This window comes from Aquarana catesbeiana, linkage group LG10 (assembly GCF_042186555.1).
Source record: "Aquarana catesbeiana isolate 2022-GZ linkage group LG10, ASM4218655v1, whole genome shotgun sequence".
Classification (NCBI taxonomy): Eukaryota; Metazoa; Chordata; class Amphibia; order Anura; family Ranidae; genus Aquarana; species Aquarana catesbeiana.
Window position 1 is genome coordinate 142,264,280 of NC_133333.1, and position 17,777 is coordinate 142,282,056.

The window sequence follows — 17,777 nt, forward strand, 5'->3', positions numbered from 1 at the left end:
CTCTGACGCACGGTGACATGACGGGACTTCCCTGTGGCATTCCCCGTGACGTCACAGGGAAGTCCCTCAAGTCACCGTGCGTCAGAGGGGGGCGGGGTCACCGGATGGCCCCGCCCCCCGTTATTTAAGAACCGTCAGACGAAGAGACGCCGTCACACAGCGGGAGCCTCCCTCCATGCCACAGCATGGCTGCGGAGCGGCCCGGAGAAGACAGGAAGAAGAGAAGAAGGAAGAAGAAGAAGAAGAAGATGAAGAAGAAGATGAAGAAGAAGATGAAGAAGAGAAGAAGATGAAGAGAAGAGCGGGAGCCTCCCTCCATGCCATGGATGCGGAGCGGCCCGAGGAGAAGAAGGGAAGAAGACGCCGCGGAGAAGATGCTGGACGAGAACGCCGGAGGAAGAACCAGAAGAAGAAGAAGAAGATGAAGGAAGAAAGAAGAAGCATTTAAATAAAGGAATTGTCAAAAACTGTCTCTTGTCATTTTTAACATTTTTGACAGTTTTCTAGTGAAATGGTAGGGGTAAGTACCCCCTTACCATTTCACACAGGGGGGGGGCCGGGATCTGGGGGTCCCCTTGTTAAAGGGGGCTTCCAGATTCCGATAAGCCCCCCGCCCGCAGACCCCCACAACCACCGGCCACGGTTGTGAGGATGAGGCCCTTGTCCTCATCAACATGGGGACAAGGTGTTTTGGGGGGCTACCCCAAAGCACCCTCCCAATGTTGAGGGCATGTGGCCTGGTACAGTTCAGGAGGGGGGGGGGGCCGCACTCTCGTCCCCCCCTCTTTTCCTGCGGCCTGCCAGGTTGCGTGCTCGGATAAGGGTCTGGTATGGATTTTTAGGGGGACCCCATGCCGTTTTTTTTTTTTTTTTTTGGCGCGGGGTTCCCCTTAAAATCCATACCAGACCTGAAGGGTCTGGTATGGAATTTAGGGGGAACCCCACGTCAATTTTTTTTTTAAATTTTGGCTGGGGTTCCCCTTAATATCCATACCAGACCTGAAGGGCCTTGTATGGAATTTAGGGGGACCCCCACATCATTTTTTTTTTTTATTTTGGTTCGGGGTTGCCCTGTGGGGAATTCCCATGCCGTTTTTATCAATGAACTTCTATGTGTATTGTCGGCAATGCAATAGCCGCGGTAGTTTTAAATGAGTTTTTTCCTTCCAAATGTCATTTTGCTGTCAGACTGTTCTAAACACAGGAAACATGCGCCCCTTTACAGGCATACTATAGACACCCCCCAGGTATGAAATTTAAAGGGATATTACACTTTTATTGTTTGACTTTAAGCATTAATAAAATCACTGCTCCTGAAAAAACGTCCGTTTTTAAAACTTTTTTTTGCATTGATCCATGTCCCCTGGGGCAGGACCCGGGTCCCCAAACACTTTTTATGACAATACCATGCATATAAGCCTTTAAAATTAGCACTTTTGATTTCTCCCATAGACTTTTAAAGGGTGTTCCGCGGCATTCGAATTTGCCGCGAACACCCCAAATTGTTCGCTGTTCGGCGAACTTGCGAACAGCCAATGTTCGAGTAGAACATGAGTTCGACTCGAACTCGAAGCTCATCCCTACTAGTCAGCAACATTTATAGGTGGCTCATACTTAAGCTCATAGAAAAACCAATGAGCAGCCCATGAAAGTCTATGCAGAGACAACCAGTGCAAACACCACAGGTCTGCTGGCTGTTGGAATGGGAGCTCTGATCGGAGAACTTATTCTTTTTGTCACCTTAAATTTTAGGAAGGACACTGGGAGTATTTAGTATTTCCATATTTATAATTGCCTTGTGCTCTATAATTACTCTTTTGACATAGGCTAAGGTATATTGAAAATTTCATCTAGAATATGAAACTATCAGGCTTGGGGACAGATACATTTGAACATAATTAGGAAGTATTAGTTTGGTTTTCTCTGGAAGGTCATTGGGGCCCGACAATTAAGTTCTCGCCATTATTAAAATTGATGTGTATCTCAAAGTATCAAAGATTCCCCACTGAAGATGTTGAGATATAGAATGTAGTGTGCACTGATTGAATGGAGATGCAGAGGAAGGAAATGGGTAAAACTTCACAGTCCAGGTTCCTTGAATAAACCCCAACTAAATGTTTTTTTAACATTGGCTCCTTGGAAGCTATTCAGTCAAAGATGAACATAGATTAGTGCAGCATTAATATGAATGTATATGAAAAAACTCGGCACTTGTCCTACAAATGTATGTTTAGGTCAACCGTAACAGTTTGCTCCCTATATAGATAAGGGATTCTTACAGTGATATCGCTACACCGTCTCAACAGGAGAAGTAAAGTTCCATTGAAAGTAGGAAAGAAGCAGAACCAGTAATTCCAGCAGAGAGATATTGATGCTGGAGACCCAAAGAGATTTAAATGACCGGTAGCAAAAAAAAAATGAAAAATCGAGCCTGCCATTGCATACTAGGAGCTGTTACCTTGAAATCTGCCACTACAGTCTCTAAAACTTCTTCAACTAAAAAAAGTGGAAACTTGTACAGGGCTGAGCTTACCCGTATGACTTTGATTTGGCCACTCAGGCACCTAGCATTGCATTGCGGGAGGCAGGGAGGCTGTGTACGTGAGCCCTATACCTGGAAGTACAGGGTATAAGTGGGGGCTCTGAATGCAAAACCCAGCTACGGGGAACAAGGCAGATGTTACAACTGGCACTTTATGGTTCCTTCTGCGTAGGAAGGCTTATGTCTTCAAGAAGCTAGTGGATGTTTTAACATAAAATGAAAGATGTATGAGAACTGACCTTTTCATTCAGAGCTGTCAAGATATGAATATCGTTCAGAAATTGAAACTATAGCATTTCTTTCCCATTCATTTCTTTCACAGTATTCATTTACAGTGGAATGACGGTTTCAATTTACATCTAGAATTTGATTTTAAACATGAAACTGCTTTGTATTCCTGTGATTATATTGTCAGAGAAACTACGGCTTAAGAGCAGTGTAGTCCTAGGCATGTGAAATAACAAATGGTTGGATAATCCTTACCTTATCTTAAAAGAGAACAGCTTATCAGCAACCTAAAATGTACAATATCTCTTAAGTATATATGTGTGTTTATATATATATATATATATATATATATATATATATATATATATATATATATATATATATATATATATATGTGTATGTATATATATATATATATATATAATATATTTTTTTATCAAAACACTATAATGCAATTTTCAGAACATTTACCATTTGGTTCCAAAATTTCTTTCACTAGAACAGAGGGTTGGATTCCTGACACCTCTGTACCAGAAATTGGCAGCTACATGGCATAAAATGGCTCCTATCTCCATCCTAAAACGTACACTCAATCACACGCATTGCACATTCACTCACACACGCTCACTTAGAAGACCTTAGGCTTGGAACCACCTACACAGGTGTGGTTTTCCTGTTTAGAGTGTTGGTGTTTGAACCGTCCTTGCCCAGGGTACCAGTGTTTGAGGCTGGTCCTGTAACGGTGACGGTGACCCCTGTTTCCTTAGGGAAGCAGTTGTGAAGCTGTAGAAAACTGTGATCTCCGCGCTCTGTATTATATAAGCTGCTAACATTAGCCTTGGAGGTATCTCTTGACAAGGTGTACATGGAGATGTCAGTTGAAGGTATCCCTTTGACTCCCACAGGAGAAGTGTCCCTCGATTGAGAAGGTTCAGTGGAGCGCGAACTTGATCTAGAGCGTCGGCGGTATCGAAAGCGGTAACTTGGTAAGCGTAGAATGGCAGAGGGGTTTTTGATCAGCTCAGTACGTGATTTACAATGGGCCTCTCTGTTCTTTTCAATGTAGATGTTGACCGCAAGGACCCCAATCATTTCAGCAATAATAAAAGAAAGTCCACCAAAATAAAAGGACCAACCGTATGAATAATGACTTTTCTTCTCATCATCTCTCTTGGTTCCCGGATCTCCGGCATTGGCAGATATGTAAACAATTACACCAATAATGTTGCTTAGTCCTGTCATTAAATGTGAAAGAGAAATTATCAGAAAATTAGGCATATTTTGCTTTTTGAAATAAAAAACACTTTTAAAAGTCAGTACAACATTTAAAGGGATTGTTTCAGTCATGTGTGGAAACTGGTGTTCTGGACCTCCTTTTTGTGATAGCATGTTTATTTTCATGCCGGTAGTTCTCAGCATAGGGCTTTGGTGTCAAAAACATGTAAAAATTAAACAGCTTTTAAAAATCACCCTGAGCTGTAACCTAATCCTTAATCTGACTCCAACACTTAACCCTCACCTGGACTTGAACTGCAACACTTAGCCTAGTCCCTAAAATTAAGGGAATATATAGTGTTTTGTACGTATTTTCATTATTTATCATAAACGGAATGAAAAAAAATATGGTGGTAAATATGAAATATTGCATTTAAATATATAGCGGTTGATTCACTTAAGGCAAATATACTGTGCACTGCAAGTGCAGTTGCTCTAGATCTGAGGGGAAGCGCTGAAATGAGAGGAAGCTCTGCTGATTTCTATCATCCAATCATGTGCAAGCAAAAATACTGTTTTTATTTTCCTTGCATATGATTGGGTATTCTTTGCAAAGTCTATTTGCCTTTAATAAATCAACCCCATAGTTTCCTTATTTCTAGCTAGCAAGTAGAGCTATAGGCTCTTTAATTTTTTTCAAGTGTCTCTTTACATCTTGTTGTAAAAAGCCTGTTTACAGAGTTCAATAGCTCAAGATTATATTTTTACAGACAGATGGATATGTCAGGGCAGTGACGTATCACCCTGCCTCCCCTTCCTCCATATAGCTCTGTTAAAATCTTAATTCAGATTTAGTGAGCCCGTAATAGACATTTATTACTGACCCTTAAAAAAAACAAAAAACATAAATACGGTAAATAAATTGGTCCCAAACCAATATACTTTTAACCAGCTCCTTAAACCTAAACTCTAGGCAAACAAACAGTTAACTACACAAAGGCAATTCATGTAGAAGAGTACTTTTACCAGCCAAATTATTTGTATTTCTGTTCATTATTCACGAGATTTACAAAGACCTGCCACACATTGTAGCCAGTATGGAGACCAGATATTGTAGTTACGTAATACAAATAGATTTTCTTTCCCTGTCCCCAGCCTGTGACTGGACAGTGAAGGAGAAGCAGAAAACTGATGAGCTAATTTTTCTGTCACTGGGCTCTCTCCTCCTGTCAGTAGGTTCTTAGTTGGCACATGGACACTGCAACACAACTGATTGGATTTTGTTGCTGCTTTTCCCTCTTCCTGTCTGAGTTATGTTGTACAAGTACAAGGGATTGCAAGAGGCTGGTGCCAATCAAATTTAGATATTTACATCAGTTGCTTTTAAAATGGTGGCCCTACCAGTAGCACAAATTCTCTACCCCACCACTCTATTTAGCCTGAAACTTCTTGTAATAGAGCAGCATGTGACTTACTTTTATCATAGTGCTTGGTGTTGGTGCATGGTGACTGATTGCTCAAGCTCAGGATCAGTGTCATGCAGGTGCGAAAAAAGAGTTACAACCTCCAGACGGAGCAATGGAAAGCGAAGAGAAGGTATGCACAACTGGTATGGTGTTGCTTTTCCCTGCTTGACAATAATCCAGCTCACTAAAATCTCATGTAAGCTTTATTATGTCAATGTAATTTCAATAATTTTTAAACATGCAACTTTCATTAACATTACACCTAGTGATGCTACCATGAAGGTCCTTGTTTGTCCTTGGGGTTGATTTACTAAAACTGGAGAGTGGAAAATCTGGTGCAGCTCTGCATTGAAACCAATCAGCTTCCAGGTTTTCTTGTGAAAGCTAAATTTAACCAGCTGAAGTTAAAAGCTGATTGACTACCATGAAGAGCTGCACCAGATTTTGCACTCTCCAGTTATAGTAAATCAACCACAATGTATCTGAAAGAGGCTAGAAGAGATCATCTGCACTGAGATGTAACAAGAGAAAAACAGATGTTTTAGAGAAAAAAACATGGCAGATGCCTATGGCATATAGTGCTTTGTAAAAACTACATTTATTTGAGATTAATTTGAGATCTGCTTTAACCGAACCCTTACAATAAGCCCTTAATATTTAACTGGAACCTCAAAACATTGCGTTTAACTTAGCATTATGACTTTCTATAAACTCTATCCCTAACTTTAAAGTGTATGTAAAGCCAAAACATGTTTCTTTTTAGTTTTGAATAGAGTATGGATATGTAAAAACCCATTTCAGGTTTTTATTGTGGTCTGTGTCCCTGCTGGGTAGATTTGCCATCTTATTAGGAAAAATCCGTATTGCCTTTGGGAATAAAAGTGATGTGAAATCCAATATGTTGGAGCTGTCGTAGGAACTGGAATAGAGAACAAATCTTTTTATTTTCAATAGGGATGAGATGGGGATGGACTTTAATCAAGATGGTGTATTTTTTTATGTCATCATTCTCCACACAATACTTTTTATATGTTGCCCTTTTCTTTCACAAACGTTATGCCCTGTACACACGATCGGACATTGATCGGACATTCCGACAACAAAATCCATGGAATTTTTCCGACGCATGTTGGCTCAAACTTGTCTTGCATACTCACGGTTGCACAAAGTTGTCGAAAAATCCGATTGTTCTGAACGCGGTGACGTAAAACACGTACGTCGGGACTATAAACGGGGCAGTAGCCAATAACATGCCAAGAGTATCCAAGAGCATGCGTGGCACTTTGTGCGTCAGATTTGTGTACACACGATCGGAATGTAACCGATCAGATTTTGTTGTCGGAAAATTTTATAGCCTGCTCTCAAACTTTGTGTGTCAGAAATTCCGACGGAAAAAGTCTGATGGAGCCCACACACAATCAGAATTTCCGACAACACAATCCGATCACACTTTTTACGTCGGAAAATCCGACCGTGTGTACAGGGCATTACTGTTATTCTCAATATGGACATAAATCTTTAAATTAAAAAGGCAGAACACAATTGTCAGTCATACATATGTGAAGAATAGATTTTGAAAGCACGGTTTGGAATTGAAACACTGTAGCAGGAAAAAAAAAGCCTCATGGACAATGTGATAGACTAGCTAATATATACAGTTTGATACAGTTTCATCCATCAGAAACATTCCCCATCAAGAGGTACCGATATAACCAAAAAATGAGCTATAATGTAGACTGTAAGCTCTAATGAAGTTCCGTTTAAAAAAAAAAAAAAAACATTTGAGAACACTCAAGATTGTTATTTTTGCAGGAGTTCTTCTTTAATGATCTCAAAATGTTTTTACTTACCCGCAGCAACAAATAGAATTCCAGCTCCTAGGATGATGTTGCGCTTGGATTTGTAAACACGACTGGCAGCAACACAAAGGCCCCCAAGTAGCAGGAGCATGGCACTAAGGATAGGGAAGATGCTTGAGGCACGAACCACACCTGGGATTTAAAAGAAAGGAAAAGGTGATGACTTGATAACACAGTCTATAGAAATCAGCTTGTTGAAATTTCTTGCTACATAGAATGAATAAACCTCAACTTTTAGTTGGAAATGTCATTTACAAGGCCAAATTTATTTTAGTACAATCTCTAGAAGCATGGCCTTTGAAACATTTTAAAGCAATAGCAGACAAGTACAATTATTTAATAAAACGTGAGCCATTATATAAAAACATAAGCCATCTCACATAATTAGGACATTTCTGAACACTACAACTTTTTAGAGTATCTGGAAAGTTCTTGAAGAACCGTAGATTGTTTTATGGATGCTAAAGAAGAGTTTGCTATGCTCTTTTCTCCCATTGTTTTTTAGTTGTCAATCATATGGGTGTATTAACCACTTGCCAAGTGCAATACATATATACAGTATAGGTTGCGGTTTGCAAGTGGTTTACCAGGGTTATGGCTGTAGCTATCAGCACAGATATAATCCCGGTATCTTTTTTTTTCAGCCAGTGGCTGGCTTTCTCAGGAAAGTGATCCGAGTAGCTCATTAGCGAAGCAAAGCCCCCTCCTGCCGCTTGCCAGTGTTTCTCTGGCTTACCGTTTAGACAGGTGTGCCCGAGAAACAATCCAATAGTGCGTCCAGCTGGTCGCAGAGGCAATGAAAGACTAGATCATCTCTGATTGCCTCTATGACCTGGGAGGACCAGAGCGATGTCATGACGTCACTTCCGATCTACAGCGGAAGTAAACAATTTTTTTTTTTAAAGCAAAAGATCAAATTTGTTTTTGATCTTTTGCTTTTCAAGGTGAAGAAGAGATTTGGGGTCTTTTTGACCTCAGATCTCTATATAAAGAGGACATGTCATCCTTATTTATATTACAAGGGATGTTTACATGATAAATAAAGGAACAGTGTAAAAAGAAATAAGAAAATTAAAAAAAAAAAATGTAAGCGCCCCCATCCCTCCGTGCTCATGTACAGAAGCAAACGCATACCTATTGTGATGTATCCCCGCAAATGTTAGACCGAGAGCAATATTTCTAGCACTAGGCCTCCTCTCTAACTCTAAACAGGTAGCCTGTAAAAAAAATTTAAAGTGTCGCCTATGGATATTTTTAAGTACCATACTTTTTTGCCATTCCATGAGTGTACACACTTTTAAAGCATGACATTTTAAGTATCTATTTCCTCAGCTTAACATCATCTTTCATATTTTACAAAAAAAATGAGGTATATGTTGGTTTTTTAATTCATTAACCACTTGACGACTGCCTCACGTCGATGTACGTCGGCAAGGTGGCACAGACAGGCAGAATCACGTACATATACGTGATCTGCCTTCCGCGGGTGGGGGGTCCGATTGGACCCCCCCCCCCTCGGTGCCAGAGGTGGTCGCCATTTCTTCCTGGGCGATGAGAGGTGAGGGGGAGGCCATACATTCGTGGCCACCCCCTCCCGATCGCTCCCGGTGAATGAAAATCCTTCCTGTGCCTCTGTAATGTAAACAGAGGCACAGGAAGTGATGTCATCCCTCCTCGAGTCGGTCTTTTCGATCCAAGTAAGTGCACCAACACAACACGTTCAGTAGAACACGCCAGGCACACTTTTCATCCCTCTTCACCCCCCGATCACCCCCCTGTACCCCCTGTCACACTGACACCAATAGCAGTTTTTTTGTTTTTTGCATTGGTGTCAGTTTGTGACAGTTATAAGTGTTAGGGCAGTTAGGTTAGCCCCCTTTAGGTCTGGGGTACCCCCCTTTAGATCCAGGGTACCCCCCTAACCCCCCCTAATAAAGGTTAACCCCTTGATCAACCCCCGTCGCCAGTGTCACTAAGCGATCGTTTTTTTGATCGCTGTATTAGTGACACAGGTGACGCTAGTTAGGGAGGAAAGTATATAGGTTCGCTGTCAGTGTTTTATAGCGACAGGGACCCCCATATACTACCTACTAAAGGTTTTAACCCCCTGATTGCCCCCTAGTTAACCCTTTCACCAGCGATCACCGTATAAGTGTTACGGGTGACGCTGGTTAGTTAGTTTGTTTTTTATAGTTTTAGGGCGCCCCTAATTGCCCAGCGGTGATATAAGTTAAGTTTTTAGGGTCAGATAAGGTCTGCGTCGCCCCAGGCAGCGTCAGGTTAGCGCCAGTACCGCTAACACCCACGCACGCAGCATACACCTCCCTTAGTGCTATAGTATCTAAGCGGATCGATATCTGATCCGATCAGATCTATACTAGCGTCCCCAGTAGTTTAGGGTTCCCATAAACGCAGTGGTAGCGGGATCAGCCCAGATACCTGCTAGCACCTGCGTTTTGCCCCTCCGCCCAGTCCAGCCCAGCCCACCCAAGTGCAGTATCGATCGATCACTGAAACTTACAAAACACTAAGCACACATAACTGCAGCATTCGCAGAGTCAGGCCTGATCCCTGCGATTGCTAACAGTTTTTTGGTAGCGTTTTGAATCAGTCGCTGACAGTCAGGAGCTTTTTTGCCTGTGAGTCTCACTAGTGTACCCCTAAATTTAGAGCCCAAAATGGCAAATCGAAGGTACACTAGTGAAGAGGCCTACACGTTTCTGAGCATGACAGATAGTGAAGAGGAAGTCACTCATCTGTCAGATTCAGGCTCAGAATACGATCCTGTAGAGGACATCGGCTCCATGACAGATAGCTCTGACGACGGAGTTGTGGTCCCTGCTAAGGTCAGGCGTACCATACCCCAATCTTCTTCTTCTGTCCTTGAAGTGCAAGAACCGCAGGGCTCTCGTATGGAGCAGAGAAGTACTAGTGCCGCTATTCCTTCTGGTGAACTGGCAAGCACCAGTGGCCTAGTACACCCTGGTCGTATATCCAGCACTGCAGTAACACTTGGTGACGTGGCAAGTCCCATAAGTGCAGTTCAAGCTGGCGAGGTGGCAAGCACAAGTAGTGTCCCGCTGCCACCAAGAAGACAAAGACAGGCCCATCGTGTCCATAGTGCCCTTCCTGCTGCATTCGCCAATCCGAATTGGGAACCCACCACTTCTGCAGCACCCGTACTTCCCCCATTCACTGGCCAACCCAGAATTCAGGTGGAAACAGTTGATTTTACGCCACTGGATTTTTATTCGCTGTTTTTCACCAAAGATCTCCATAGATCTATTGTGGACCAAAGCAATTTATACGCTGGTCAATTCATCGCCGCTAATCCCCAGTCCTCCCTTGCCAGAGATTGGAGACCAATTACGGTCTCCGAATTTAAGATCTTTCTGGGCCTTTCCCTCAACATGGGCATAAATAAAAAGGGTAAGTTGCGGTCATATTGGTCCATATTGGCCAGGGCACGATACGAGCAGATTTTGCGGTTCATGCACTTCAACGACAATGAACTCTGTCGTCCTCGTGGAGACCCTGGATACGATCGGCTCTACAAAATTCGGCCCCTCGTAAACCACTTCAACCAACGTTTTGCAGACTTGTTTACTCGCCATCAAGTTGTCTGCATTGATGAGTCCCTGATTAAATTTTCTGGCCGCTTGTCATTCAAACAGTACCTTCCCAGCAAGCGTGCCAGATACGGGGTCAAGATGTATAAGCTCTGTGACAGGGCCACAGGCTATACATGTAGATTTATGGTTTACGAGGGCAAAGATAGTCACGTAGAGCCGACAAACTGCCCTGACTACATAGGAAGCGCTGGCAAGATAGTGTGGTACTTGGTGTCACCCTTATTCAGAAAGGGGAACCACTTGTACATGGACAATTATTACACGAGCGTGCCACTTTTTAGTCACTTTTTTGATCAGCAGATTGGAGCATGTGGCACCGTGCGACCTAATTGCCGGGGCTTTCCCCAGCAGCTTGTAGATTCCCGTCTTAGGCTGGGGGAGAGAGCCTGCTTGAAGTGTAATAATTTGCTCGCTATGAAGTGGAGGGATAAGAAGAATGTTTTCGTTCTCACCTCCCTTCATGCAGACACGACGGCCCAAATTACTACGGCGACTGGTGTTGTGGAGAAACCCCTCTGTGTCCACGAATTAAACCAAAATATGGGAGGGGTGGACCTCAACGACCAGTTGTTGGCGCCGTACCTAGTTGCCCGTAAGGCCAAACGCTGGTACAAATAAGTGTCTGTTTATTTATTTCAATTGGCTTTGCTGAACGCTCATGTGCTATACAGAGCTTCAGAATGGACTGGATCCTTCCTTAAATTCCAGGAAGGGATCGTCAGAGCCCTTCTGTATCCAGACGGTGCTCCACCTCACCATCCCCAACCAAATGCAGTAGGCCGGCTGCATGAGAGGCATTTTCCTTATGCCCTTCTGAGTACCCCTACCCAACGAGCCCCCCAAAATGATGTCGTGTCTGTAGCAAGCGCGGATTTAGGCGTGACACCCGGTGTTATTGTCCCTCCTGTCCTGGCAATCCTGGTCTTTGCATGGGTGAATGTTTTGAACGCTACCATACACTAGTTGAGTATTAGCGTAGGGTACAGCACTGCACAGACTAGGACACACTTTCACAGGGTCTCCCAAGATGCCATCGCATTTTGAGAGACCCAAACCTGGTACCAGTTACAAAAGTTAAAGTTACTAAAAAAAGTGTAAAAAAATAAATAAATAAAATAAAAACACAAAAAAATATAAAATAAAAAAACAAAAATAGTTATTGTTTTATTGTTCTCTCTCTCTATTCTCTCTCTATTGTTCTGCTCTTTTTTACTGTATTCTATTCTGCAATGTTTTATTGTTATTATGTTTTACCATGTTTGCTTTTCAGATATGCAATTTTTTTATACTTTACTGTTTACTGTGTTTTGTTGGTAACCATTTTATTGTAATCAGGTACGCCATTCAGCTGCAGAGCGGATTTATTTATCTTGACAGCAACAGCGTTTGCTCCCACGATACATAAACCTGTGACTCCAGCGCTGTCGGAGGTGATTTCACCATCACAGTTACATACTTCAGCATATATGCCGAAGCGTGGAGGCAGCAGTGGGTGGAGGAGCGATTTGCTCCTGCCTTTTGTGGGAGGATGCCCCCATGCTTCGGCATATATATTTTAGGCACAGGTTGCGTTAAATGTTTTATTTTTTACTATGTTTTTTTTTGTATTTGCTTTGCAGGTATGGTAAGTCTTACTGTTATACTGTAATGTTACTTTGTTTTATTGTTAACCATCATTTTCTTAGCAGGTACGCCATTCAGTTGCAGCTCGGATTTATTTATCTTGACAGCAACAGCGTTTGCTCCCACGATATATAAAGCCGTGACTCCAGCGCTGTCGGATGTGATTTTACCACCACAGTTACATACTTCGGCATATATGCTGAAGCGTGGGGGCAGCAGTGGGTGGAGGAGCGATTTGCTCCTGCCTTTTGTTGGAGGATGCCCCCATGCTTCGGCATATATAAATGGTGCATGTATGCCCATCATTAGAAGAGGGTGGATGAAGGGAGGTATTCTAATGGTGGGCATACCCACCGATCAATATCTTTTTTTCGTTCAGCCCACAGGCTGCATGAAAAAAAAGTTTACAAAATATGCCCAACAAGGACCAGCAATGTACTGCTATGTTGCTGGACTTTGAGTGGTTATACCAGAATGATGCCTGCAGGTTTAGGTATCATCTTGGTATCATTCTTTTCAGCCAGCGGTCTGCTTTCATGTAAAAGCAATCCTAGCGGCTAATTAGCCTCTAGACTGCTTTTACAAGCAGTGGGAGGGAATGCCCCCTCACCGTCTTCCATGTTTTTCTCTGGCTCTCCTGTCCCAACAGGGAACCTGAAAATGCAGCTGGTGATTCGGCCAGCTGACCATAGAGCTGATCAGAGACCAGAATGGCTCCAAACATCTCTATGGCCTAAGAAACCGGAAGCTACGAGCATTTCATGACTTAGATTTCGCCAGATGTAAACAGCGCCATTGGGAAATTGGGAAAGCATTTTATCACACCGATCTTGGTGTGGTCAGATGCTTTGAGGGCAGAGGAGAGATCTAGGGTCTAATAGACCCCAATTTTTTAAAAAAAGAGTACCTGTCACTACCTATTGCTATCATAGGGGATATTTACATTCCCTGAGATAACAATAAAAATGATTAAAAAACATAAAAATGAAAGGAACAGTTTAAAAATAAGATAAAAAATAAAAAAGAAAATAAAGAAAAAAAAAAGTACCCCTGTCCCCCCCTGCTCTCGCGCAAAGGTGAACTCAAGCGTCGGTCTGGTGTCAAATGTAAACAGCAATTGCACCATACATGTGAGGTATCACCGCGAAGGTCAGATCGAGGGCAGTAATTTTAGCAGTAGACCTCCTCTGTAAATCTAAAGTGGTAACCTGTAAAGGCTTTTAAAGGCTTTTTAAAAATGTATTTAGTTTGTCGCCACTGCAATTTTAAAGCATGTCATGTTTGGTATCCATGTACTCGGACTAAGATCATCTTTTTTATTTCATCAAACATTTGGGCAATATAGTGTGTTTTAGTGCATTTCCCCAAAAAATGCTTTTTAAAAATCGCTGCGCAATTACTGTGTGAAAAAAAAATGAAACACCCACCATTTTAATCTGTAGAGCATTTGCTTTAAAAAAATATATAATGTTTGGGGGTTCAAAGTAATTTTCTTGCAAAAAAAAATAATTTTTTTCATGTAAACAAAAAGTGTCAGAAAGGGCTTTGTCTTCAAGTGGTTAAAAGAGTGGGTGATGTGTGACATAAGCTTCTAAATGTTCAAAACTTCAAAACTGTGATAGGTAGTGAGGAGTGAAATCACAACTTTACGCCCCTAGAAATCCTGAAGGCGGTGCTTGGTTTTTGGGGCCCCGTATGCTGCTAGGCTCCCCAAAAGTCCCACACATGTAGTATCCCCATACTCAGGAGAAGCAGCTAAATGTATTTTGGGGTGCAATTCCACATATGCCCATGGCCTGTGTGAGAAATATATCATTTAGTGACAACTTTGTGCAAAAAAAAAAAAAAATTTGTCATTTTCCCGCAACTTGTGTCAAAAAATAAAATATTCCATGGACTCAACATGCCTCTCAGCAAATAGCTTGGGGTGTCTACTTTCCAAAATGGGGTCATTTGGGGGGGGTTTGTGTCATCTGGGCATTTTATGGCCTTCAAAACTGTGATAGGTAGTGAGGAGTGAAATCAAAAATTTACGCCCTTAGGAATCATGAAGGCGGTGCTTGGTTTTCGGGGCCCCGTACGCGGCTAGGCTCCCAAAAAGTCCCACACATGTGGTATCCCCATACTCAGTAGAAGCAGCTAAATGTATTTTGGGGTGCAATTCCACATATGCCCGTGGCCTGTGTAAGCAATATATCATTTAGTGACAACTTTGTGCAAAAAAAAAAAAAAAAAATTGTCACTTTCCCGCAACTTGTGTCAAAAAAATAAAATATTCCATGGACTCAACATGCCTCTCAGCAAATAGCTTGGGGTGTCTACTTTCCAAAATGGGGTCATTTGGGGGGGGGGGGGTTGTGCCATCTGGGCAATTTATGGCCTTCAAAACTGTAATAGGTAGTGAGGAGTGAAATAAAAAATGTAAGCCCTTAGAAATCCTGAAGGCAGTGATTGGTTTTCGGGGCCTAGTACGCGGCTAGGCTCCCAAAAAGTCCCACACATGTGGTATCCTCATACTCAGGAGAAGCGGCTGAATGTATTTTGGGGTGCAATTCCACATAGGCCCATGGCCTGTGTGAGCAATATATCATTCAGTGACAACTTTTTGTAAATATTTTTTTTTTTTGTCATTATTCAATCACTTGGGACAAAAAAAAAAAATATTCAATGGGTTCAACATGCCTCACAGCAATTTCCTTGGGGTGTCTACTTTCCAAAATGGGGTCATTTGGGGGGGGGGGGGGTTGTACTGCCCTGCCATTTTAGCACCTCAAGAAATGACATAGGCAGTCATAAACTAAAAGCTGTGAAAATTCCAGAAAATGTACCCTAGTTTGTAGACGCTATAACTTTTGCGCAAACCAATAAATATACGCTTATTGACATTTTTTTTACCAAAGACATGTGGCCGCATACATTTTGGCCTAAATGTATGACTAAAATTGAGTTTATTGGATTTTTTTTATAACAAACAGTAGAAAATATAATTTTTTTTCAAAATTTTCGGTCTTTTTCCGTTTATAGCGCAAAAAATAAAAACGGCAGAGGTGATCAAATGCCATCAAAAGAAAGCTCTATTTGTGGAAAGAAAATTTCGTTTGGGTACAGCATTGCATGACCGCGCAATTAGCAGTTAAAGCGACGCAGTGCCAAATTGGAAAAAGTCCTCTGGTCCTAAAAATTGCAATGATCACCATTTTATTCCCTGAGGTCTCTGCTAAATATATATATATATATATATATATATATATATATATATATATATATATAATGTTTGGGGGTTATAAGTAATTTTCTAGCAAAAATACTGATTTAAACTTGTAAATAAAAAGTGCCAGAAAAGGTCTAAAGGTCTGGTCTTCAAGTGGTTAAGAACCAAACAACAGGCAAGAAGGGGTTTTAACACTCTGAGAAGTAGGTAAGTGCATACCCATGCTGTGTTTTCTCTGGGATACAAAAGTTGAGCATCAACCATTCAATCCTTGAGCAATGCTACAGATCTTTGCACTCAAATTATGCTCTGCACAATTCAAGCATATAGCAAAACCAAAAGAACTGTTAATTACACCTACCAGTATCAAAATGCTGATCAAAATAATAGGAAGACCAAAAAGTCAAGATATTTTCCATGGGGTTGACTTACTAAAGGCAAATAGTGCAAAAAAAGTGCTGTAGGAATGATCGTGCATCAATGTCCAGAAAAGCCAAATGCTTTATTGTAACAATTCAAAATATGGAGACAATATCACAGCATAAACACAAGAATAGACCTGTTAATGTGCTTTATGGCTGAATACCACCACACATCTTAATGTGTTAAAAATGAACATGCATACTGTAGGATAAGCAACACCTATAAATATACATATATACGGCACAATACCGTGTCATATTCTCAGCAATTTAAAGAATTAGAAATCCTGAAGGCAGTGATTGGTTTTCGGGGCCTAGTACGCGGCTAGGCTCCCAAAAAGTCCCACACATGTGGTATCCTCATACTCAGGAGAAGCGGCTGAATGTATTTTGGGGTGCAATTCCACATAGGCCCATGGCCTGTGTGAGCAATATATCATTCAGTGACAACTTTTTGTAAATATTTTTTTTTTTTGTCATTATTCAATCACTTGGGACAAAAAAAAAAAATATTCAATGGGTTCAACATGCCTCACAGCAATTTCCTTGGGGTGTCTACTTTCCAAAATGGGGTCATTTGGGGGGGGGGGGGGGGGGGTTGTACTGCCCTGCCATTTTAGCACCTCAAGAAATGACATAGGCAGTCATAAACTAAAAGCTGTGAAAATTCCAGAAAATGTACCCTAGTTTGTAGACGCTATAACTTTTGCGCAAACCAATAAATATACGCTTATTGACATTTTTTTTACCAAAGACATGTGGCCGCATACATTTTGGCCTAAATGTATGACTAAAATTGAGTTTATTGGATTTTTTTTATAACAAACAGTAGAAAATATAATTTTTTTTCAAAATTTTCGGTCTTTTTCCGTTTATAGCGTAAAAAATAAAAACGGCAGAGGTGATCAAATGCCATCAAAAGAAAGCTCTATTTGTGGAAAGAAAATTTCGTTTGGGTACAGCATTGCATGACTGCGCAATTAGCAGTTAAAGCGACGCAGTGCCAAATTGGAAAAAGTCCTCTGGTCCTAAAAATTGCAATGATCACCATTTTATTCCCTGAGGTCTCTGCTAAATATATATATATATATATATATATATATATATATATATATATATATATATATATATATATATATAATGTTTGGGGGTTATAAGTAATTTTCTAGCAAAAATACTGATTTAAACTTGTAAATAAAAAGTGCCAGAAAAGGTCTAAAGGTCTGGTCTTCAAGTGGTTAAGAACCAAACAACAGGCAAGAAGGGGTTTTAACACTCTGAGAAGTAGGTAAGTGCATACCCATGCTGTGTTTTCTCTGGGATACAAAAGTTGAGCATCAACCATTCAATCCTTGAGCAATGCTACAGATCTTTGCACTCAAATTATGCTCTGCACAATTCAAGCATATAGCAAAACCAAAAGAACTGTTAATTACACCTACCAGTATCAAAATGCTGATCAAAATAATAGGAAGACCAAAAAGTCAAGATATTTTCCATGGGGTTGACTTACTAAAGGCAAATAGTGCAAAAAAAGTGCTGTAGGAATGATCATGCATCAATGTCCAGAAAAGCCAAA

At 41.2% G+C, this 17,777-nt stretch overlaps 1 protein-coding gene across 3 annotated transcripts in view; it reads right to left on the bottom strand.

The window, feature by feature from the left end:
* Nucleotides 1–3,194: 3,194 nt before the first annotated feature.
* The window catches only part of CACNG8 (calcium voltage-gated channel auxiliary subunit gamma 8), a 188,154-nt gene continuing 173,571 nt past the window's right edge, over nt 3,195–17,777 (bottom strand). For 2 of the 3 annotated variants that reach the window (XM_073602736.1, XM_073602735.1), the window contains 2 exons: nt 7,302–7,442; nt 3,196–4,005 (listed from right to left, as the gene is read on the bottom strand). In XM_073602736.1, coding sequence (XP_073458837.1) covers nt 3,425–4,005; nt 7,302–7,442 — 722 coding nt within the window. In that variant the 3' untranslated portion in view covers nt 3,196–3,424. Of the gene's footprint in view, nt 4,006–7,301; nt 7,443–17,777 lie in introns of all 3 variants that reach the window. The other variant, XM_073602737.1, reaches the window with a different exon arrangement.